Genomic DNA, 25,614 nt, shown 5'->3' with positions numbered 1-25,614 from the left:
GCATGTATGTCAGGGATCAAGACAAACCCCGAGCACCTCATTTTACCTGTTAGCACTGCAAAAAAATTTTAGAAGGTAAGACGGACAATTTTTGCTTGCTTGAATAGTAAGATTTTATATTAAACAAATTTTAGACCTTTTTAAAATTTAAATATTTTAAATATCACAAAATATTTTGCATGAACCTCTTACACATTAGTTGTGGATGAAATAAATTTATTCTTCATAACAACTTTATTTTGCTGTTTTGTAGGATGGCACAGAGGGGAAAAGAGAGACATGAAGTTCGCTATTCAAAGAATTTGGCGTGAACCCATGGATCACTCAAACAATAAGTACTTCTGTATGGTGGACCCTTCCAAACATTGGGCTGGCAAGAATGCATCTGCTATCATGTATCCGGACCTTCCATCATCTATCGGCCCAATGACACACTGCCCTGAGCTCCCTGTACCCATTCTGCCAGAGAGAAAGCAGCCATCCTCAGAAGAGAGCAGCAAATCGGAAGAGAAGGTAGACGTTGAAGATCCAGATTACAATTTCATAGGTGCAGCTGGTGAGAGAAATCCATACTACACCAACCAAAGAGACCTCAATGACTTGATCAGAGATCTTGGACTAACAAAGTCGAATGCCGAGCTTTTGACATCTAGGCTCAAGGAGTGAGATTTGTTAGATAAAAGTGTGCAGGTCGCAATTCAGAGGAAGCGTCACCAACATTTTTTAAGCTTCTTCACTCGTCAAGCTTGGCTCAGCTTCTGTCACAATGTATCTGGTCTGTACGGGAAATTGGAATTTCCTGTAACCCGAACGAGTGGCGCCATTTCATTGATAGTTTATCCAGAAGCTCAAAGCTGTGCTGCTCCATAACAGGAATAAGTATCCATCTCTTCCTCTGGCTCATTTGGTGCACCTCGCAGAGCAAGGATAGCGCTTCCACCAAGATATACTGGACTTTGAACGGCCCTACCAAGGAGCGTATAACGAAAACATGATGGGAGACTATATTTGGGAGCTGATACATGACTATAATTTACATTATAGTCGCAACTCTTGAAAAACTACTCGCTTCTAAACATTTTTGTATAACTTTAGTATAAATACATGTAAATCTTGATTCATATGTTGTTTGATTCAAACCTTGAGTAAATGAAAATGTGCAAATTTGTCAATTTTTTTTTTTTTTTTTTAACACAGAAAATAGGTTAATTTTTAGATTTCATTATCCGGCTCACAAAAGCAAAATTTGAAGGGAATAGTGACCATTTTCTGTACTTTTACAGCATAACCAATTAAGAAATAACGCATACTATCCAGGAACAAATTTTGTTGCATAGTGTTACTTTGTAAAAGTCTAATCGACCATCATAACGTAGTATTAACCAAAACTCGAATACTTCTTAAGTACTTAATTGTATCAAACCTTTTATTGCACAATAAAGTCAGTCTTAATGGAAATTTGAGAGTAACTTGTTAAATGTTTTTTTTGTAAAATTAACTAGTTGTCTAGCTCTGTATGAAAGTGTTTTTTTTTCTTGCTTTTTCAACAAATACATTTGTTATTAACCTATCTTTTCTGTATGCGATGGTCTTTGGGCAGTCTCGGAGATCTTTTGTTTTCTCTTACCTCATTGATAAATTATTTCGGTTAGTTCTGTTTTCTGCCTCCATGGTAAGTTTTTGTGTATCTTGCACCATCTGGGCCTAATGTAGAATTCATTTTTGGTTCTTGAAGAATAATCTACAGTTCACCCAGTGTTACTGGCATTTCTAGCTATAGCTCAGCTTGTAGTTGAATGTCTTAATTAACTTTCTGCCACGCCCGTTTCGGATAGGCCTACTTATTTTCACGTAGTTGGCTTGTCTATATCTGCAAGTAGGCGTTACCCTGTCAATTCGTGACTTTTACCTTTTGATATCCTGTAACCCTACCACTTGATACCATTTTTTTTTCATAATTTTCGAGTTTTAAATTTTGTTTTTATATACTGGATTATTCTAGATTACATTACTGACAGGAAGTGTCTCGTATTGCTTGTCTAGTTCTCTCTACATTTAGCTGAAATTCTGACACAGTTTTATTACATTATTCTCTTTCTGCTTTATCTCTTAGTCTCAGTGTGGGTTTTACTGGTCTTAATATTGTAGTTTACTTCTATTGCCTTCTGTCTGGGTTTATTGTGACTATCACATTTACTTTCATGACTCGTTCAGTCATTTATCGCCATACTTGTTCATTTACTCATGACTGTTTTGGATTTTGTTCTACTTTGGAAGTCTGTACTATGAATAAGGTTTTGAAACTATTTCTTGGCTATTACACACTAAACTAGCTTCTGTCTTAGGAGAAGAAATGCAGCAGGTATAGCAAGAGTACAGTTAATGTTGTCCGTGCCATTTCCAACGATCTTGTATTCACATTTTATCCAGTTTACAGTCAAACATCCAGTCATTAAAGTCGCTTGTAATTATGACTTGTTTATACTCCTATTCACGATAGGGTTTAACAAACTTGTTCGTTTCTTTTCATCTGTCATAATGTTATTGGGAAATCTACCAGTTAACAAGAACGTATCCCTTGTCAACAATCTCCAGAATCTCTGCCAGTTTGCCCTACTGTTCCTAGAAACAGACGCCTGGAAACATTTTATTGTTGGTATCTAGAGAGAACTTTTCATTGTCGATGGTTCAATAGTTTCGAAGCTGCCATACAGTAGTTTGTTCCTTGCACCATTACGACAGTTTTCTTACTTGACAGCTTTCAGTTGGCTGCTCTTCTTACTTGTAGGTTACGTGCATTTCCTACAAATTATTTTAACTCTTTTTTTTTTTTTTATCCACCTTTTTTTTTAGCTTTACCCTTCCTTTTTCTCTCTTGTTCCTTGGGTAACCGTGTGCTTTTATTTGTTTTATTACACAGTCTAAGTTGTATGAGTTCATAGAGTCCATATTACTTCTGATGACTCTAATGGATAGGATGTGCTGGGGAGGAACCTTATTGTCCCCAGGTTTTAAGATTGGAACAGGTGATGCTCCACATTGTGGTCAATACTCCATTTCTTCACCACCTCATACAAAGATAATGATGAGAATGTTTGTTTGTTTCAAATAGAAAGCGAAACCAAAACAATTTTATTTTGTCTTGATGTAAGATATCGATATGAAACTTTTCAACCACAAAGGTTCTCTCTCTCCTTCTCTGAGTGCACACAATTAGTTTTTATTTTTGTATTTTGTTATTATGTAATATTCAATGTAAGAAAAAAATAATAATAAGAAGAAGAAAATGCGAAGTTTTAAATCCTAATATATTATCCTGTTTTTAAGAAGTGGTTTGTTCACAATGTGAAAAAATAAAAGTATCTATCTTTCTGCAAATGAAATTTACATGTATAAATTAGATCACAGCTATCCTTTTGTTGCATGTGAACAAAATCAGTTTCTGATACTGGTGGATAGGACGAAAATATTAAAATCATTATGAACATGTAAACGAACCTAAATGTATTGCTATCGAACTGAAAAATTTATATACTGAGTCTGACCGAATATTGCTCTATCAATTTTTTTTAATGTTCTCTTGACTGCAGAGGTGCAAGGTGTATTCCAGGGGTGTTTTTATCGCAATCAAAGCTACGACTCTGGGCAGGTGTTCTATGATGGCTGTGAACTGAAATGTGTGTGCAAAGAACAAGGTCGAATCCAGTGCTTAGATCGGTGCGAAATCTACATGGATACAATAGGATTTGAAGAGTGTAAGTGGGGTCCTGCACCAGATGATCCTTGTTGCATTATCCCTTACTGCGGGGACCAGCGAGAAGAACTGGAACAAGCATCTCCAGGTATGATAACAACAACAAAATATGTCCCCACCTGAAGATATAAAACTTTAATTGTTCTCATTTTTTACTATCAGTAGAATTTGGAAAAGCACCCAAATACAGAAAGTCCAGTCGGCAATGTCACGGATGTTGTTATATTGTAATGTGCAGTATTACAGTTTTGAGGGAGGGATGTTGATTTATATACGTAATCAGTTACGTGCGAAAGATCATTACGTCGAGGAAAGTAACGAGTTAAATGATGGGATCAGATCCAAAGGTTATAGAAAAGTCGATAAACCACTCGTTCGTCGTAAATTTATTTAAATAAAAGCAAACATCTAACATACACCATAAAACCATCTTCAGGTTAACAAACAAAAACTAACGTATCTTTTTCAGTTTACAATTATCTTGACTTTTTACTTCAAGCTACCATTTTCTCTATAAACTAAACCACAATCAGACTTCCTGAGATATCTAACACGATCTGTTGTTTTTATACCTTGTAAGTTTTAAATTGAAATAAGTTTCTTATTTGGTTGAACTTGTCGTATTTTAAACTAAAGTTTCATATCCTAAATATGATTTGGAAGTAAACCCCATGTGTAATCGTAAAGCAACAAGTTTGTTTGTTTTTTTTGGATTTTTAAAAAACAAAAGTTCAACTGTAAATAGTCACTTTAGGCTAAAAATAAAACCTTTGTATTTTGTTACTTTACCTTCTTATCCATGGTTATCTCGAGCGTTAAGAATAACTAATTCTATAATAATTAACAATATTATTTAACGGGAAGTTACATCTATACAATATTTTCTTTATCGTTAACAATACTTTCATCTTCAGAAACTGCTGTAGAACTCCCGTCATCCTCGCATGCACTGTGTACGTCAGAAGATGGAAAACATCATCAATTAGGCGACACGTGGGAGCAAGACTCTGAGTGCAAGCGGCTGGTATGCACGTGCGTTTTGAACTCCAATGGTCAGACGATGGTCAAGTGTGAAGGAGGCTGTCCTCCGATTCCAGCCGATGCATATCAACCTAGTTCAGACTGCCCACAGCCAATTATGGTTACACCAGATCATCCTTGCAAGTGTCCATATCTTATATGTAATAACGCTGTAAATTGTAAGTAAAATATTATACATAATCTATATAAAGTGTATCGCTTGTTTCATTAACGTGTAGAATTAGTTTTCTTATTTGCGCAACCTTCGTTACTTTTAACTTCATTAGTATTTCGATATTTCAAGTGAGACAGCCACGTTTGGTAATACGCCGGAACTGGTCAGTAGTGTCACGGTGAAGTGTGGTAACCTTGATTTTATCTGTGAACTGGCAGTCGGATATGCAAGTCTGAGACTTTTCTTACAAAAGACCTTTACGCTTTGTCCTGTACAGTTATTTTCAAAGTTAACTCCCGTGCTGTCACTTGGCGGACGATGTCGTTTTGTCAAATTGTGGTTTTTATCGTATATTGTCTCGCCAGGAATGCTGTAGGTGGCAGTATCAATTGATGACCGTCGTTTAAGGGTTAATGTAATCAGTCTTTTCAGTATCAGCCCCAATATGAGATTGTTTTATAATATTGTTTTGTTCTTGAGCACTAGGTTAATTATAAGTGAACAAACATATCTAGGCATTTAGAAAATATATTATTGTATACTTTTATTGGGCGATTTTATTACCTGTTATTTAAACGTTGTCCAATTTCGACAATAGTTTTTGTTTGAAACATTCTCAATCTCAGCTTCGACTTACTATTGTTGTACATTATACTGTCATTGTTAACGAGAGGGAGCTTTAGGTCCTTTTATGATAACGTTCAGGTCGAAAGGTTTAATAAAATGAGCCTAGTAATACTCAAAGTTTTAAGGGTATAGCGTATATGGTTTTCTTGTAAATTGGAAGCTGTGTTGCAAATAAGTGATTGTTTAAAGAGTAGAGTGAGCTAAAATATAGTTATTTACAGGAAGTCGAATCAGTCAGTGTGTTTTTCGTTAAATGCTCGAATCTATATATTACGTTTCATCAGTTAACGTTACTACACTATACTAAAAAAAAAATCAACTTTTGTAACGTAGGCTTATAACAATTTACGATGGTGTACAATTCAAGCTTGTAAAAGTTAAGTGGAAATAAAGTAGTTGTTTACTTAGGCTTAGGTGGATCGAAGTTAAATATCTTTACCAGATGATTTGAAATGTATCCACCAAAGAAAGAGAAATATTACCGCACAGTTTTAGTAACTGTTGGAAAACATTAAATGCAAAACTGTAGAACTTGTGATTTTTAAAACAAAAAAATTAATGAGAATTTTTTTCAAATGTTTGTTGTGTTTCGCTCAAAATATCTTAACGTTATTGACTTGTTTTGTAAATACGACGAAATGTTGACTCCTTTTGGTAAGAAGTTAGCGATTTGCTTTCTCTCTATTCCTACCTAATAACTTAAGAACTTAGATTCATTTTAGACATTTATAATTTATAATTGATGTTTTAAAATGATGACACGACGACCTATCGTTAACTTTGACAGTACTTACTAGTAGGAATGGTGATGAAACAAAATAGAAGCCACAAAAATCTCGCATGATTAAAACCACCTTTTTAAAAATGTCTGAATATTAACAGACTATTTCACACTATTGGTTGAGCAAAACAAAAGTTTATTGTACATACAAAGCCGCCTAAATCGCTATATACGTATTTATGGAATGAATCAAAATTTAAACAATTTTTTTTTTTTTTTTTAAATTTCAAGTAACTCAGTTTTATAGTTTTTCCTAGCTCATTAATTTTCGTAACTTCAAAACTTTCTATATTACTATAGATGGCGCAGATTACGCATATATCCATTCTTCTTTCTTTTTTGAAAACTTTACTTCTACTAAACTTGAATCGTGACAATGACTGAAACTAAAGTACTGTTAAAGTTGTGTTAAGTGTGGCGAGTAGAAGGGCCTTATTGTGTGATAACTTAGTCTTTATCGCGCAGCTCTTGGTGTTTCCATTTGCGAATACAAAGGTCAAACATACCGCGCTGGAGAAGAATTCTATGATGATTGTAGAGCTGTTTGTCACTGTGGTCCCGATCTGCAAGTGAACTGTGCATTTATTGAATGTCCTCATCACTTTGCTCCTCATGTCAGTGAATGTCTGGAATGGCACATCGATCCCAATTTCACACCCAAACCACCCAACTGTTGTCCACCACCTAGATGCATCAATGGTAAGTCTCTATAAAGTTAAAGCGATGTAAACCTGGGCCTAATCTCGGATGGTCAAAGGGTAAATTACCACACAGAAATGCCGACCTTTAAAAAATATTTTTGTTTTTAAATTTTATACAAAAGGTTCATGAACGTAACAGCGAAGAAACCATACATAATTAAATACGCTTTCGAAGAATTTTTGGGAAAATTTTATTTACTTTTACAAACGTTTGTATCGTTTTCATTTTAACTGTGAAACTTAATTTGTGTTTCAATTCGTTCATCAGCTTTCAGGTATAACCGTAGACAATTCCTCGGTCATGCAGTTAAAAAAAATGTAAAAAAAAAAATACTATAACCGCTCTCTTAAAGAACACTTACTTCATACTCACTAATTCTAATATTTGAACTATATTTTTTCTTTTTAAACTTTAATGTACCTTGAAATAAATTTGTAATGTTTACAAGCAAAAATACATTAACATTTTTAATATTGATAATTCATTAATCCAAAGACCTTGAACTAATTAACTATTTTGAATCCTTTTTATTTCCTCATACAACAAAGTAATTTAGTCGTGTGAATAATGTTGTGACATATGTGGACCACCTGTTGTTTAATGACATTTTAATGTTACTTCTTTTTGACCAAAGGTAAAATTTAAAAATACAATCTGTGACGTAGAGGTATAATCAATTTTGTTGTTTCTACTATGGTGTAGACTGCAGTTTTGCTTGTTCAAGGAACAGCAGCATAGCCTGCGTCAGAAATCCAAAGAAATACAGTTAAGCCTATTATAATGGTGATGTGAATATAATACCTTTTTGGGATTTTGAGCTTTCTTCAATTCGTCATGAGAGTTCTGTTTCTTTGCTTTGCTGACCAAAGCTATGCTAATGAGTTTTGAATAGACAGAACTGCAGTCCATAAGAGAAACTACGAACTGCAATTAGGCCTCAAGGTCACTGATTCTGTTTTTAGTTTTGCCTTTGGAAAAAGAAACAAATCTCTAATATCAGCCCTTTTTTCCTTTTTTTACTTGCAAGGCAATAATCAATAATCGCTGTCAGAATAACGATTTATGAATTGAAAATGTATTATTTCGGCTAATTAAACTTCTTCATCCAAATGTGTAACTTCAAACAGTATTGAGTATGAATCTTGCAGATTTATTTCTCTGTGTATGTAAATATTACAGACGGTTCCTGTTTAGTTCATGGTGTTAAATACAAACATTTACAAAGAATACATGAAGATCCAGGGGTGTGTGGTAACAACTGTGTTTGTGTCCGTGGTAACGTGACTTGTGAGAACAAGTGTCCCACATTAGGAAACACTCCTCCTCCAAATCTTCCTTGCCCCCCCGATTTAGCATACAAAGGACAACCCCCTGGTGACAAGTGTTGTATGCAATGGATGTGTAGAGAACCAGAGCGACAAGGTAAGAATAACATAAAATTGAACATTTTTTTAGATGCAGGTTTTACTAAATGTATGCCGCCTATGTTCACTAATCTTACTGTTTCTAAAGTTTACAGACGAATAAGGATAATGTGTAAACCAAGAGAACAGACAAACAGGAAGGTTTGCGTGCCCGTGTTAGTGTTAACTTAACGTTTCTCATCCGTTTCGAAATCAAAAATCTATATTTTCCTACAGCATACGTTATTGAATAATTCAAATACAAGTAAAAATAATAGAAAATGCATATAAAACTTTCAAATAACAGCTTTTGAAGTGTACTAACTGTTAAATTAATAATTAATTAGGTTCTCATTATATTCCGTTAATATTCAATAATTTTCCCATACTGTTGATTATTAAGAAATAATTGCACCTAATTAATAAATACATTTAACAACGCGATCTTTGTTTTAATTTATTGAACAACAAAAGCAAGTACGTTCAATGAATGATGGTATTTATGTAAAGTTTATCTATGGAAACATTTTTTTTTCAACTTTATATAGTTCTATTCGCACTGTGTTGATTTGTTCTTGACGAAACATGTTTAGTGATTCATTATGAATCCCTTAAGTTTTTTTTTTTGTACGTCATAGCTAAATCATGGTTGTTTTAATTTGTTACGCTCATATTTTGTTACTCTCTAGAAATCTGTATTGAACAAAAGAAACATTTGCGTGAAGAACGAATGATGTCTCGCGCGATATGTTGAGCTTTAAAAATCTTCTTTGTTGTTACAGATAGTCAAAGAATTTATTCAGTCTGTTACATAATTCTAATTATAAAGGACCACTATCGAAGTGGTACGTAGGAAGTACTTTAATTATTTATCGCATACATGCCACTTTTAATGTTAAGTTTACGAAAGCGAAGTGTGGATAGTTATATGTTAATCATACTTTCGTTCGTTAATGTTACGCGAGCCAACTAGCCTTATTCGTATTCAAGAAATTAATGACAACCACATACAAAACAAAATTTTGTAGCACTATTTTTAACCAAAATGTACGACTTGCTAAAGTGTTTTTAAACAAATTTTGCTTCTTAACAACAATAAAATATTAGTTGGACTGTACTTGTTAAAATACGCACCTTTATATGCAAACGCGCTCTTCTATGATCACTTCTAAAATATAAAAATAACTATTTCGCCAAAAGTATTTTAAAACACTTCTTCGAATGTTTTCGTTGCTAAAATTATAGTTTTAAAACATATTTTATATCTTAAAAGCTTCTAAGTTGAACTTAATTCAGAACGTAAATTCTAGTTAACAATTTTCATAATACTGATCTCATCTTGTTGGCTAGCCAATGAAATTCATCAGATCGATTGATTGGAAGCCTAACTTTTTATTTTTCTTTTAATACTAGTGGAATCAAAATTACAAACAACGAATAATAATATCTATTAACCACTATGCTTCATTTGTTATAACTTTAAAATGATAAACAGCAGCTAAATTCTGTAATTGCAGCAAATGTAAATGTTTAATTAATTATTTGTGATAACAACAAAACCAACTTGTAGAGAAAATTGTATATTTTAAAACGGGTGGTATGGATAGAGAAAGCACAATGTGGAGGAGCGAACAACGTTTCGACCTTCGTTGTGAACCTGATTATAAAAATCACATTTAAACTATTTTGAAACAACTTTCTCTTAACGTTTGCGTAATTAACAACTCGAATAAACTTAACAGCGTGCTAAATATAACTAAACTGATATTAGATATCTTTCTAAAATATTGCAAGGAAGGGCTTTGCTGAGAGTTTGATGTTTACCTATTAATCAAACACGTTAGCACACTGGTTCTACGTGAAGTTTTAAATCCAGGATTGGAGTGATTATCGGCGCTCTAAGACTTCATTTTTGATCGTCAATATTAAGTAATAATCACATAATGACGGGACAATAAAGATAACAATCTGGTATCTTTTACAGGGTGCTCGGAAAGTCACTGTGCGCTTGTATATTTATTAAGAGACAAAACTGCACACTGACTTTCCTTACACCCTGTAGTATCGGAAATTCTTAGATTTTAACTTGCTGAACACGCGTAAATGAAACAAATTCTCAACCTCTTCGATAGGCTCGAGGTTCGATCCACGACATGCTTTTGAATACGCTCCACACTTAAAATTGACTGTTTTATAAAAGGGACGGTAAGTTCCGATATTAGGTTAAAAGTACTCATGTAGGCGGTACATGTTTTGTCTGAAATTTAGGTCTGTACATCTGACCGCTTAGATCACATGACTCGATATCGTTGAGCTATAAAGTTTCGAATACCTTTTTTACGTTTAGCACACACTAATTACTTCCATTGATCAAACCACCATGTATACAAGTATCTTATTTGTAAAACTGTATATCCCCTGTAAGCTGGTTCTTTAGCATTTTTAAAAAATTAATTCGGCAATTCACAAATACATTAAGTTACATATGATTCACAAATGCATTAAGTTGCATACTGAAGTGCTTAAGAGAATAAATCCAAATACATCTATATTAGGTTCTGCAGATATAATTAATTTTACCACTCGCGCGCACGAAAGCAGTGTGAAAGAGACGAGTGTTACAGACAGTAGTACAAATGTTAAAACATCAGAAACTGAACTGATGTCTTTTTCTTACTTTACAAGTGCTTTAAATGTATTAAGAATGTACACAGCATAGCATTATAATAAGACATCATAACGCCAACCCCCTACACTGTTCATATTCTGATAAATACGCAGCTTGCACCAATAAGGAAATAACACTTAAAGAATTGTAACTTTCTGAATGACAGCAATAGTTCGATGTACGTGACTTATTTTGCTTAAAACTTGAAAGGTTTAAGTGTCAAGTCTTGAAGCTAACGTGTGGTCGAAGTGCCGCTATTATTGTTCAGTGTTGTTCAGTGGCTAAGTCGTCCACCTAATATGTAGTGAAACAGCGTTCTGTTCGACATAATTTTCATTTTGTCACGTGCGTTTAACTGGTGGCGGTAGAAAAGTGTGCGAGCTTCCACGTGTTTTTTTAGGTCTTGGCGTGAATCTGTAGAACATGTGTGCTCACTGTTTTTATTTGTTGTTGGAGGATATCGTGACCGAAAATAGCACTAGCATGGCCTTTCCGTGCTACTATATTAAAAAAAACAACTAAATCGTACCTGTTAAAATAAAACTGAACAACCATTTTCTTACCAGAATTCTGTTACCATCGTGATAGACGGTACAGGCTTGGTGAGCGCTGGGAGGTGTTGAAGGGTTCTGTGAAAAGGCAGTGTGTGTGTCGCGTGGATAACAAAGGAAACCCAAATGCGGAATGTGGGGGTGGTTGCCAGCCGATCCCAGATAAGTTTAAACAGCCCAACCTACACTGCCCCCGACCAGTAGTAATTACTCCTGGTAATCCATATATATGTCCATACGTTGTCTGCAACAACACGGACTCAGGTAAATTTAAAAACTGTTACTGACTTTCCTTAGTACCGAACATAAACAGGTTTTAAGTAAAAATTTATGCTTTAACATAAGCTTCTGTATATGATAGTTATTAAATATACATTTTAATGTATATTTCAAACTAAGTTTTCATTACATTACGAGCCTGTAGAGAAATGTGATAAAACAAAGCAAAAAAAAATGATTCTATTGAAATGCTGTATTTTCCATATTCAACCTTGAATTATTATTAACTAAGGATGAAATTTTATTTTAAATTTTCAATTGTGTTTGCAGGAGTCAAAATAGCATGTATATTGAGTCTGTTGTTATACTTTTCTTATGGAAACATCGAGCCATTCATGATTATGCAATTCTGTCAATACATGAACATGGTTGTATTTAATAACATTTTATGAATGTATGAAAATGTTAAAATGCAACCTTTTAACGGAAAAGCGTTAACGCTTTACATGAGAATAGGGAACTTTAAATGTTTTTATTATATATTTGGTTTCTCAAAAATACAGTGCTAATAAAACCACTTATTGAAATGTTTGTCTCTTCTTAGCTCGGCAAATATACGTTAATAACAAGTTTCTGTATATAACATGCTTTGTACAAATGCCCTGTTTTTACCTTTCGAACAATACGTTTAAAGATTCCTCTTTAATGGAAATAAACTGTTCGTTTATTATATAATACCTTGTTGGAATAAAGCACCCAAACTTACTAGTACACAAAATTAAAATACCCCAATACTGATATTTGACATTTTTGCTCGTTTAGGGTGTTTAAGTGTTTTAATATGATTTGAAAATTGTATTGTAATCACGATGTTAAACTGTGAAACTATAGGCCTAACAAATTAGAGGTAAAAGTAGTAGTTTTAACTATGTTAGTTAAAACATTAAAAATATCAGGTTTTGAAAATGGGGTTACGGTGTATCCCATCCCAATAATATGGTTTCGTAATTAGTGCTTGAAGTGTCTGGTTAATAGATTTAACAATACTTTATACTTTTAGTATTGAATTAGAATAATTAGATAAAGTAACGTATTTCAATTCCAGGGAACGAACTTCTGAACGTGAATGCCCTACCATTGAACGCTACTGCAGCGAAGATAAGATTCACGCTTCCCTCCCTCCTAGTGGGACTTCTGGGTCATGTAGAGCTTCATTACATCACTGACCCATCCATTCCGGAATCCGAGTGGGACGTAAAAAAATTTGCGCGTCCTAAGCGATTGTTTGACACTTCAAATATCGAGAATATCATTGGTGGTCTAAAACCAGAAACCACGTATTTCTTCCAAATACAAATAAAGATTAATGCTCTCCATGGTGGACCCACAAGTGGAATTTTCAAACTAACTCTTCCTGCATGTAAGTAGTGTTGTATCCAAAACCGAAGACGTGAATCTTGGGCTAAAAACGACTAAAAGTAATTCACAATATTCATTAAATATTGGCGATTCAATCTGACCTACGTCTTCCTTAGAAGATGTCTTAGTTATGCGAGAAAACTGACTTGTTTGGTGTTACGCGAAAGCAAAATGCGTATCCAGTATTACACGTGCCAGGTTTAAATAAAGGTCATATCAGTCTGTACCCGTACTTCGTTGAAAACTTATAGCTCTTGTAGATGATAGTAAAGGGTAATTAAAATGATAATGTAAGTAAATAAACGTTGTTGAAATTGAAATAATTATTACTTATTATCTTGGAATCAAGTTTATTTAAGTAATTTGCAAGCCAGACCTTGCTTAAGCAGTAGTTGTTTGTGAGGGTGTATAGGGTGTAGCACCTACACCTCTGTCCTTTTGGTAGGGCAGTAATAAGTCTTTGGATTTCCAATGTTAAAATCATGGGTTCGATTCCCAGCCTATTGTGACTTTGCTATAAAAAGAACACACGAAAACTATAAAACTTTTCTTTGTCGTATTCCAGCCAGCCTGATGAACTCTTGTAGTGAGCAAAATCTCTTGTAGGCAGTAGCCCTCACAGATGTAATGTGTTTAGCATAACATATCCTCCTTTTGCTCTCACTTATTAGTTCTTGGAATGTGGATAATTTGGAATTAAGTCGTTCTACTCGTATTAAAATAAGTTACGACGTTTGGTTTTTGAACGTCGTAAGACTCGACTTTCCTGACCTGTACGCAGATAAGTCAAAATGTATAATATTAACTCCATTGTATAAGATTGATTTGTAGTTTTGCTCTGTGTGCTTTTATGTAAAATATTGTACATCAATCGAATGATCGTTTACTGAAAAGAAAAATACAATGAGACATGGGTGACAATACAGTTGTCTCACGTAGAATTCTGAACCCAGCAGTTAAATTGGTTTCAGTTGTCTAATATTTTTATCACTAATCGTATGATAAATACCAACTATAACTTCACACATTAATCTTTCATCAGTGACAACAACTACCACCATCACCACAACAACAACTGTACCGCCGATGGTTATGTTGGATGCGAGGTTAACTTCAGAAAGCATTTCTTCTAACACCGTGAGAATATCCTGGCGGAACTTTAAACCTCAAGAAAAGCGATTTATCGATGGAATTCGACTGAAATACAAAAAGGTCGGTGAAGACGGCGATCGTTGGATAACAACTCCAATCATTCATCCTGATGTGACGTCATACATTCTCCGAGATCTGGAACCGAGCACTTACTACATTGTGACTACTGAATTTGTGGCTCCAGACCATTTGTCTACACATCTTGTGTCAAATAAACCTGTACAGATAAAGACACTAGCAAAACCTAAAGGCGAGTATGATTTAATACAAAAATTGTTTTAACGGCAAAAACGTTAGTTCGAATTTTTTTTTAAAAATCGATGTTTTTATTAGATATCGGTGACGCGTGTTTTTAAAACAAAACGTGAAAATATTTATTTATCAGTTTCTCTTTATTTCGTTTCTACTACCACACGTTTTATCTCATTGCGTTTAGTATGAAGTTCACGTATTGTAAGTTTCAACGTTTAAACAAAGTGCAGATTTGTACTCTAACAAACATGATTTACAATTTGAAGTTGTTCACCGGTTTTGGTGTTCTAATTGTCGCTCATAGTCTTACGTTAGATTCTGTACCACAGCCAAAGTTGACGCCAAAACATTGACATCTTTATGATCTATCATAAGATTATTTTCACAATTCAGTTCCTTTGAAATATTTGTAAATACGTGCATATATAGATTATACAACTTCTTTCGAAGAGGATTATAATTTTCTAAAAGCACAAGTGGTTTTTCTCAGTTTTTAATCGCGGAGTCTGTAGACTCGGTATGTAGGAACAACCAACGCACTCTAACACAAATATGCACGTTAAATATCAACAATGGATTAGTTTTACTATAAAAATTACTGATACCATTTGTTTCTGTGCTTAACAAACCTAAAAACAATGCAGAAACCAAACCAGAATGTGACCAACTCACAAAATTGTGCATCTTTCTTCTTGCTTAAGTCGAGATGACTTTACTACTATTTTATCACTAACCTCAGTTTACACGCAAGTCCAATCTTACGTGTTTGTGGGCAGCGCTCGATATTGTCGCTTAGAAGTAATTAAAAACAAATTTATAATTCTAATGTAAACAATATTGTTACTATTCCTTGTACTTAGCTTTTACAGTAATCTCGTATTTCTTTTAAGAAAAAACAACAAACACAGGACGAAACAATAACCAGCTAATAATAACTTAGTATTCTACATGTTGTGGTCATCTATTGTTAAGTGCTTTGTATACTATACAATCGATGTTTTCAGGGAGTCAACACCCATGTTATATATGAAGTGAAAAATTAAAAAATTAATACACATAATACTAAATTTACTAGACACGCTCAGAGAATACACTAACTTTCAGTCAAGGGGAAAAATATGTTGTAAAACAAGTAATAAAAATACTTTGTAAATTTCACATGATGTAGGGATGGCAGTGCCAAATGCAAGCAGGAATGTAGGGATAATACATCTATACGTAGGCCATTCCAAAATGACTTTCAATACTAAAATTGCATGTTACACTGTAAAATGCACGAGTAGATAATGGTTACGAGGTCGGATAATTTGACAGACCACTTTGGAAGAGTCCTAATAATCAATGATTTGCCTCCACGTTGTTTTTCCTTCTATGTAAGTTCTGGAGTTTTAGTTGCATTACATTTGATGCCTAACATGACCATGATGTGATTAAACTGCATACCAACAATCAGGAATATGTAACTTCCAACAACAATAATAATAACATCGAGCATGAATCTATGAATCCTCCCTGTATTATAAATTACTATTTTTTGGCACTGCCATCCCTACATCATTTCATATTTGCAAAATGTGTATTGCTCGTATCAACAGTAGTGGTTTAATAATCCACGAAGCATTGTGACTGTCATTTAAATATGAAACGTCTGTATAAGCGTTTACAAAGCTAACAAGTATAGTTTTTCATTACATTAATTCAACATTATTAAGTGTAACAGGTTTGGCACATTTCAACTTACCACGTCTATGGTAGTATTAATCTCGCGCCCTTGGTGTCTCAGCCGTAGGTTTACGAGCTTGCAATGTTAAAATTCGCGGTTCGATTCTCTAAAACAAACGGACTTTTATTCCGCTGCACATACGTTACTTTGTATACGTTATATTTTGTATAAAACACCGTTCCTCGTGCCATGCCTTTTTAGCACTATTTTAATGTCATTTAAAAGCATGCGAGGCAAAAAATTCCATCCGAATGTTTTCACTCTTATTTATATCGGTTAATTGAGAATGTAACTTCTTAAATGTAACTACTGTGCTGAGGTTTGTTTTTCCATCTCTGCCACAGACGTCTATGACTTTGAGGTAAGACTTCTTCAGGGAAACGTTGAAGCTGACTCGACAGATTTTTTACTACGGGGAGTCCCGACTCCGATCAGCAAGTACGTTCAGGTGGTACGAGTTACGTACAGGAGTGATACAAACTCGGAGCAAGCACAGCTTTACAAAGTTCCCAAAACGGAGAAAGTTGTTGTGAGAGACTTGGTACCTGGAAGCAGGTAATTATCCTATCATTCGTGGATAGTAAGTACCAGTTGAGTAAACGAAAGTTATCTTATCCTTCAGGTTCTCGTGACTTAAGTTATACCTACACTGACTGGTCACTCTCCATCTAATATAGCTTACATACACCCATGGATACGAGGTAAGACTGAATGTTTATAACTCTAAAAACCGGGTTTCGATACTTGTGACAGGCACAACAAAGATAGCTCATTGTGTTGCACCATACTTCACAAGAAACGGACAAACGTCTTGGTTACGATAAAACTCACGGTGTAGTGACTTTAACGTATTTCTGCTCTTTGTTTTATATTAAACTCTTCGGAGAACTAATAAGTTAACTTTGAGATATATTACACAGGTACAAGATGTGGGTCGATCTTTATTTGACCAATGGAAAAACGGTAGCTAGTGACGTAATCAATTTCATGACGAAAGCAGCGGCAACACCTGAAGCAACTTCTGGTACAACTGGAAAAAAGATTCTTGGTAAGTTATAAATAGCGCACGCGCACTAGGTATTTATTTAATAATAAATGTATAATACGTGTGTTGTATGGATAATTCTCTTGATGTAATAACAACGCTCTTGTCCAAATTGAATCATATCTTTTTTTGTGTCTTTGGTGGTAATGACACTGCTCCCTCTATAACTTGTAACAAAATGAACATTTTCTGTATTATCAGAATGTAAATAAATATGACTTAAGATACAGTATAAAATCTAAAACTGAAATGTGTTTAGTGATGTTCATGTGGTATTATTTATAAGATACTCGAAACAAACGGATTTAGTTCAAGGGTTTAAATGGAACTAATAATTTTGAAGCCATTACAGACAAATTCCCTTATTGTTCGGTGTATAAGATGCGCATCCCCTATTTTCAAGACTCTTCAAGGAAAAAAAAATATTTTTCAGTTATTTGTTCATCAGCGTAATCTTTTATTTTTCTTTAGAATACTTCAAAAGTAGTGTCCATAATAAAATAAAATATGGTTGTTTCATACATTTACATCAAAACATTGTTCATTCATTATATATAAAAAAAAAAAAACTTTCAAAATCTTTTGCATCGCTGAATTCACTGAAAACAAGTTCTGAAAGTTTACTCTCGTCCGGCAGCCATCTTGGTGTGTAAACGTTTTCTCGTATTTTGAACTCGTCAATTTCTCCGTACAAAGCGTTTTGTGTTCACATTTACTATTAATTTCTAAACTTGTATGTTTTTATTGTGTTCTTTATGGATGTGACTCTAGTATTGTTAGTGCAATGTCTAATTTAAGTTACAGGTAGGTCCCCCTATCAGAACACTGTTCTTTAGTCGTTTTAATTAATAACACATTTTCTTTAGCTTATGAGAGAAAGCAAGCAAGTGAAGGTTGATTACTCTAGTCCTTGGTGTACAAAGTATGGTACGCGTACGAAGGTATATTTTTTTTTTTTTATCTTCGGTGTATTGGACGCACGAGGGTTTTGAGACCCCTTTTGTGGAAAGAAAACATCCGTCTTATACACTGAAAAATAGGGTTCTTGTAATGCTCTAACTTTAAGTTTTTAACCCATTAAGATAATAGTAACTTTAAACAAATTTATTCTAAAGGCCCCACTTTATTTGAATTTCAGTAATCTGTTGTAAATCATTTGAAACTTAAACTTCTAGTTCAATTACATATAATATTTTCGAGAGAGAGACAGTGTTACTAAATATTAATTGGTATGGAAACAGTTACTTTTTCTTCAAATATCACAATTAATTGTATTCTGGGTTGGTTCATTTTAAGTATTAAAATATCAAGTTTCCGTCAACGGTTTTTTTAAACTCTTAATAAACCAGGTTGACTCTGATACTCAAACGTATTTTATTTCTATCCTCAGCAAGTGAAGCCAAAGCTCTCCAGGCCACAGATGTCAGCACTGATCCTAAGAAAACTTATTATGTAGCTTTAATTATTGTAGCTATTGTTGCAGCTGTGGCTGGTCTGGGAGTTATTGTCCTATTAATTATTCTAAAGAGGAAACAGCCCAGAACCAAGGTTCCCCTGAATAGGGCACTCTCAGAATCTGCTTACGATAACCCAACCTACAAGGCAAGTATACTTTTAGAAAATGTCCCCACCCCCACCCCATAAATATAAATAAATGAAATAAATGGTTGCATGATCTATATTACTTAAACATCGCAAACAATTGAAATAGCAAAATGAAAATAAATTTGTATGCTTTAGTTACTAAATAGATTTAACAGCATTAATGTCGCGTGAGTTTGTATTACGTAATAACTCTTAGTTTATTTATTTGCAAGAAATTAAATAAAGGTGTGTGTTTAGTTAGAGTCGAAACGAAATCGTTAATTTTTTGTGTCATCGATAATTTTGATATGCATCTTTCAATTTTCTATTTTGCTTCCCCAAAACTTATCTTCTAACAGTTTTTTACGAGTTATGAGTTTTAAAATCATTAGTTTCCTGTTGAGTGATGTCTTGGCTGATAAATAAGTTTCTACTAAAAAACAGGAAATTTCCGGTTTGTTAGATTAATTTTAACCTCGCTTTTAGTTGCGTTTAATACAGAAATCGATTCAGTCTTAACATCAAAGGGTATCGACAAATTAATTAACTAATTTCGGTGTTAAGTAATTATCGCATCCATTAATTTTGACAACCTGAAAAGGTTTTTTTTTCTGAAGAACCAAACTTACAAACAGATGTCGATTATTAACTTATGCGTGGCAGAAAATTGATTAATTTCAGAGGTTTCACGTTTTTATGCTAAAGGCAAAGTTTTGATTGATTTGTAAGTTTATGGTTAAGGTATCTTAGTAATTAATCTTTTTAATTTCATGATAAATTCTCAAAACAAAATGTTCTATTAAGTAGATGGCTTCACTACTCCTGAAAGAGTCATTGGCACAAGAGTTGTTTTTCTAAAGAATTTTTACGTTCGTTGCGTTTCCGAATTTGTGTTTAAAATAAATCTAATTTAAACACTTATTAAACAGGCAAAAATAAAAAAAAAATGACTTGAGTTATAATTTGTTTGTTGCATGATTTAGTTGTTTGATCTATTATAATTAATTAAAAAAAATAAAACCCTTTCAAGTACTAAGATATATGTCAAATGAATATCGTGTATCTCAATATTTTATTTTGCCAATAGCAAAGTTTCTTTTCTTCAAATTTACGTAGATATACAGTTATTGGTGTTCTACAAATTATACTATAAAACGTTTAATCGTGTTGGTAAAGCATATATACCTAATGAATAATGTCAATACGAGAAGATAAAGTGTAATAGCTTTGCTAATTTACAAGTTACCAAGTGGAATCTGATCTGGATTCATAAAGTAAAGGTTTTTGCTGATCAATAATTTTTTTTTCCAGACCTTCGGGTTTGAGGGAGAGAACGTAGAAGACAAGAGTGGAACATTACAAACGTAATCTCAAGACTTCGTAATGTTCCATACATTACGTATATTCTATAACAATACCTATATAAATGGAAAAGCTACCGACTTGGAGTTATCCCAGCAATGAAGCATTATTTTCGCTTTAATTAATCATCAAGTTTTATATAATTTTACTACACGTTTGTTTGCTATAGGAACCATCTGTAACTTTTTACTTTTTCCACGTTATCTTCAACCTGAAGATGGTGAAAACGGCGCGTTATCCTTTAAGTAATTAACACATTTTGATTGGCTAGTTCGTTATTTGTGTGTAAAGGTTGTGGTGAATGTAAATTTTAAAGTTTGAATTTTATTTAATTTAACGTACGTCGTTCTTAACTTGTTCTTTTTTTTTTTCGTTCTCAGAGCTAAATACTGGTTAAAATGACACAAGTAATAGATATACCACAGTGTTTTAACAATCTGCTGTTGAATTGTTAGTTAGGACTAAAAGGTTTTCCTAGAAGACCTGTTTAATTTCTTACACGAAGAATTCATTAGTCAAATATTACGGACCAGTGTTTTGATTTCGGTCGTGTCGTATAATTTTACATCCAGAATATGCAGATATTACTTATCGATTCTCGTTTGAACTCTTTACCCAGATATTTTAATAAAACAATATCCAAGTAAAATATTGAAGCATTACAAAAACTGTTTTACAGGTTCTCGTGATAAACTAATTATCTTTAATTAGTAAAACTATTTTGAAAAAAAAAAGCTTAAACGTATTTTTTTTTTAAGCAGTTATTTTGAAATCAGTGTTAAGAACTTTGCAAGATGCATCTGTATAGTCAAAGTATTCACTAAATGACCTGTGTAAGTTTGAGAGCTACAACTGACCGCTAGAAGGAGCTGCAAGTGATACGAGTGTTAAATCAATTACTGTTCATAGAGGACTCTGCCTAATGTATAAAGTTATAATTGAAAAAAATAACTTTTTCTGTAAAGTAATGTGAAATCTGTTTCAAACAATATCTTTTGTGCTGTATATTATGTGTCATATTTATTCATAATAATTTGCTTTGAATGGCATAAAACATTAGTTGAAGTGGTTCTTTCAAAGAAGTATTTAGGCTTACGTTTGTTTAATTCGATACATTTATTGTAAAAAAAAAATCTTTTCGTTTCGTATTTAGCAATGTAAAATGCAATTATGTAATATAATAGTTAAACCTAAAATAATTCAATTATTTAATTAGTTTAAACACACACACTATCGAACTGCAGAAAATTTTTATTTGTATGTTATATTTACTAATGTTACTTTTTTTGTATCCCAATTTGAGAGTCGCAAATATTTCATTTCTACAGTAAATCTTAAAAATTACATGAATTATTAAAGTAACTATTTTCTCTGGCGGACGACCATTTTCTTTTGCACACTTAAAGTATCATACAATCGAATATATTTCTGTCTGTCAGGGGCTTATGAAAGCCAATAACGGGTTTCTTATGAAAATATTTGGTTTGAAATACTCGATGGTATTTACCTGTGATAATTTTCAGTTAAAGTCGCAATTTGAAATTATTTGAGTCACAAAGTTCAACTAATGGTTATTTCTAGATAATATTTAATTATTAGTTTAGTTTTATGTATATTTAAATGTCTCGGTTTTAAGTCTTTTTTTTTTTTAATTGTGATCTTTTGTAAGAACAAGAACTAATATTAGAGTATTCATCCTGGAATATATATATGAAATTATCGATTATACAGTTATTTTAACTCTGGTACTACTGTGAATGCCAAATACCTTGTCTTGGTTATAATTTTTATTAATCTGAATCAGTTGTATGTAGGCTTCCTTTCGTTGTCTCTTTTTGGCAAAAAATTGACGTAAATCGCTGTTCAGTTTCTTTCTTCACTGTATTCGCTGACGTATGTTAATAGTTTGTATTATTGTAATGTTCATATGTTTATTGTTGAAAGGTTTGTCCAGGATTTACTTCGCAGTTTTGAGAATAAATGTATCAAACTGATACACGAGTTTGAATTTAAACGTACTTTCACAACACCTAACAAAAGTGAGAAGTGGTCCAATGCAGCATTTCCATCGTCTATACGATAACTCTTTTTAATACAAATTATTAATTTACTAACATCCCACCGTTAAAGTTTTAAACTTTTGCGATCTTCTAGACGTTTAAAAGCTTTTCCTTCTTGGTGTTGCAGAGTCAAAATTAGAACTACATTCTTAAGGTTTGAATTGATGTAGAGTGGACATATTTAATGACATTTGTAAACTGTCACTGATCTTAATAAAATGCATTTAATTTCATCGACGATAAATATACACGTTGTTGATTAACTTTGTAATCCTGTGTATTAACTTGCTCAGATGTTACAAAACTTACAGACGCGACCCAAAACTCGCGTTTTTACAATAAAATTACAATAAAAACTTTTTTAAAAGTTGAATGGATTTTTCGAAAGCCAAACAACATGTTAACAGTTACCTTTATCTAAACCAGATACGTATGCATAAATTCATGATTATTTTAGATGAAAGCAGTTATTAAACATTCTAAATGCGGAACAATATGACTGGTGTCCAATAGATGGCGGTAAAGAGATAAAAATGAAATTCATTCATTCATTCGAATTTTATGAAACAAATTTGTCAAAGTATCAATAAAATACTATTCTCTTTTCGTTACACTTAATTCAAGATTAGAACTCGGCATTTGTTTTGGGGTTCGTCTTTGCGCAAACAATTTATTTGGTAAAATTTAATTTATTGTTTACTATGGTTGTAAAGCATAAGTTATTTTTTTATTCACTGTAAAGGATGCTGGGAAAAAAAGGAAGTGAGAATAAGAAATATAACTCCTACATATATTCGAAGGAAGTTTAAAAAAAACTTGAGGAAGTAGCTTTAAGTATAGATGTAAAGGGCCCTAATATATTCTATCTTATCAATCAAGTGGCTGAAGCTGGCTTGTTTTCTCCAGTACAGTCGACATAAATTGGAACTATGTATGTTTATCATTAAAAGTTCATAAGCGAGCTTCGAAAGTTTACGTAGTATCCAAAATAGTAGATTTTAGAGACGGTTTAATCTATTTTGTTGGAATCTTCTGCACGTTCTTTGTGGAAGTTAAAAAATGTATATATATTTCAACCACAATATCTTAGTAGTTTTATTGTGTAAATAGAATCTTCTAAAGTACATTCATAACTTGGTAGAAAGGCTTAGCTGTAAAATAATAGCTTATTATTAATACTAAAACTTAATGTCGCGCAATACGAGTAATTTGTTACAGCTGTTTATGATAAATAGTGCTAATTGTATTCGCACATAACAATGAGACCTTATGCTTAATAGGCATTCTTAAAGCTGATAATTTGACCTCTGACAAAATGATTAATAGTGTCATAATGATGTTACCATCAATTTCTTGTACGCACTTTTAGAAACGGATTTTATCGTCTGTTGTTAGGTTATTAATTTTGTTATCATATCGATACCTAGAGCAAATAGAAGATACAGCTTAATAACTTTAGTTTGTTAGGCACTGTTTCTTGTTATATTGATGGCTTGTACGATTTCTTTCAGTTGCTAGACAACTAATTATATTAAGAATTCACTCAAAGTGTAAAACTATATACTGTTCTGCAAAACAAACACCTTCAACTGTTAAAGTATTTTAATAACCATCCAGTCTAGGATTTGTTACCGAAATCATGTAAAATACACGTTTTTCTCTGCATACCTCTTAATTTGCCTATCTCGAAGCTCAAATCGGAGATATTTGAGGTTAGATGTGTAGTTTATGTTAATTTTCATTATGAATCTTATGATTTGTTTGTTTCCAATGCGTTTCAACAGTAAACTTTCATTCATTTCCTAACGCCTATCATTAACTCAAATGTTCCTAAGTAGAATTTGAGTTAAAAGGGGAGGAGCGATAAGTGAAAAGAATGGCCAAACGCTTACTGGTGGAAACAGCTGTAACGTAATGCTTTATTTAAAAGCAATTTTCCCAATTCAGTCATCACCCTTTCTCCTCAACATACACAGGCGGAGAATTCTTTAAAATGCGAATGGTGTTCATTCGAGGCTTAAATGAGTCCCTAATAGCCTAGGAGACGCACACCTAAATTGGACAAAAGAAAATAATAAAATAATATCAATTCAACTAGAGGTTGGCGCCACCTTTTTAATTAATGTAGAAGATGACTGGTTTAAATCTTTAGTCAGTTTTATAGATGGAGGGTGTTATAAACAGTAATATCAGACTGAGTTGTACAATGAGTGGTGTCAATTTAAGGGTCCGAGTTTTTCCCCTTCCCGTTCTTAATTTGTGTTCATGTCAAACCTTTATAACGGGCCATAGACTCAAATATGTCTAACGACATTTATCTTTAGAAAAAAATCAAACAAAAAAAATACCTTCATCATTCTAGTAATTAGTACGATGTGTTTACTGCAGTGATAAACAATGTAAGATAATTTTGCTAGACTTTTTCAATGCATCTCGCTTAGTTGACGTATATCGACACATGAATGAGGGTTAATGTGTTTTTAATACAATGCACTACTTTTAAATAGAAACCGCACACACGTGGTGATATGAAAAAGACACCAGAATACAGTACAACAATTTTCTAACCACTTTTATCTACGAAACTGCTAAATCAATGTATACTTAAGTACATAATAATTTTGTACAATTTTAAGGAAACGTTTCTACTTTTAAACCTCAAATAAAACTTATTTTTATTATTGAATAATTAAATTTATCCCAAACATCTCTTGCTGATCACCGCCCTCTGGTGTTTCAGTAGTTAACTCGAGGGTTTGCAGTGTTAATATTTGAGGTTCGATATATGTGGCTGGCACAGCGCAGATAGCCCATTGTGTAATTCTGCGCTTACAAACTTGTAGAAAGTGAGTCTCACTGTCGCCATCTTGTGAATAATTAAAGAATCATCACACAAGAATATAAAGCAGTAAAAGTAACGTGCTTAAGTAGAATTAAAAGTATTCATTAACTGATTTCAGTTTCTACGCATAATGTCGTCAGAGCATCCGGGTAGACATCTGCTAGTTTCAGATGTTAATCTTCTATAATAGAAAAAAAACACAACAAAACCGTTGGTGAGATTGATGTCCCTTAATTGTTTGGCCCTCCAGGGGCTCGGCGATAAGTATTCAGGCT

The 25,614-nt window shown here is 33.1% G+C and overlaps 1 protein-coding gene across 4 annotated transcripts in view; it reads left to right on the top strand.

Annotated features, from left to right (window-relative positions):
* The window catches only part of LOC143229290 (uncharacterized), a 58,426-nt gene extending 35,998 nt beyond the window's left edge, over positions 1-22,428 (top strand). For 3 of the 4 annotated variants that reach the window (XM_076461433.1, XM_076461424.1, XM_076461446.1), the window contains 11 exons: positions 3,591-3,842; positions 4,669-4,953; positions 6,823-7,056; positions 8,239-8,481; positions 11,697-11,945; positions 13,006-13,320; positions 14,362-14,721; positions 16,791-17,001; positions 17,367-17,494; positions 18,882-19,093; positions 20,387-22,428. In XM_076461433.1, the coding sequence (XP_076317548.1) occupies positions 3,591-3,842; positions 4,669-4,953; positions 6,823-7,056; positions 8,239-8,481; positions 11,697-11,945; positions 13,006-13,320; positions 14,362-14,721; positions 16,791-17,001; positions 17,367-17,494; positions 18,882-19,093; positions 20,387-20,443 (2,546 nt within the window). In that variant the 3' untranslated portion in view covers positions 20,444-22,428. The remainder of the gene's footprint in view (positions 1-3,590; positions 3,843-4,668; positions 4,954-6,822; positions 7,057-8,238; positions 8,482-11,696; positions 11,946-13,005; positions 13,321-14,361; positions 14,722-16,790; positions 17,002-17,366; positions 17,495-18,881; positions 19,094-20,386) is intronic. The other variant, XM_076461437.1, reaches the window with a different exon arrangement.
* The last annotated feature ends 3,186 nt before the right edge of the window (positions 22,429-25,614 follow it).

This window comes from Tachypleus tridentatus, chromosome 1 (assembly GCF_004210375.1).
Source record: "Tachypleus tridentatus isolate NWPU-2018 chromosome 1, ASM421037v1, whole genome shotgun sequence".
Lineage (NCBI taxonomy): Eukaryota > Metazoa > Arthropoda > Merostomata > Xiphosura > Limulidae > Tachypleus > Tachypleus tridentatus.
Note: the sequence above shows the minus strand (reverse complement) of the source record. Positions and strands in the feature narration are given on the sequence as shown.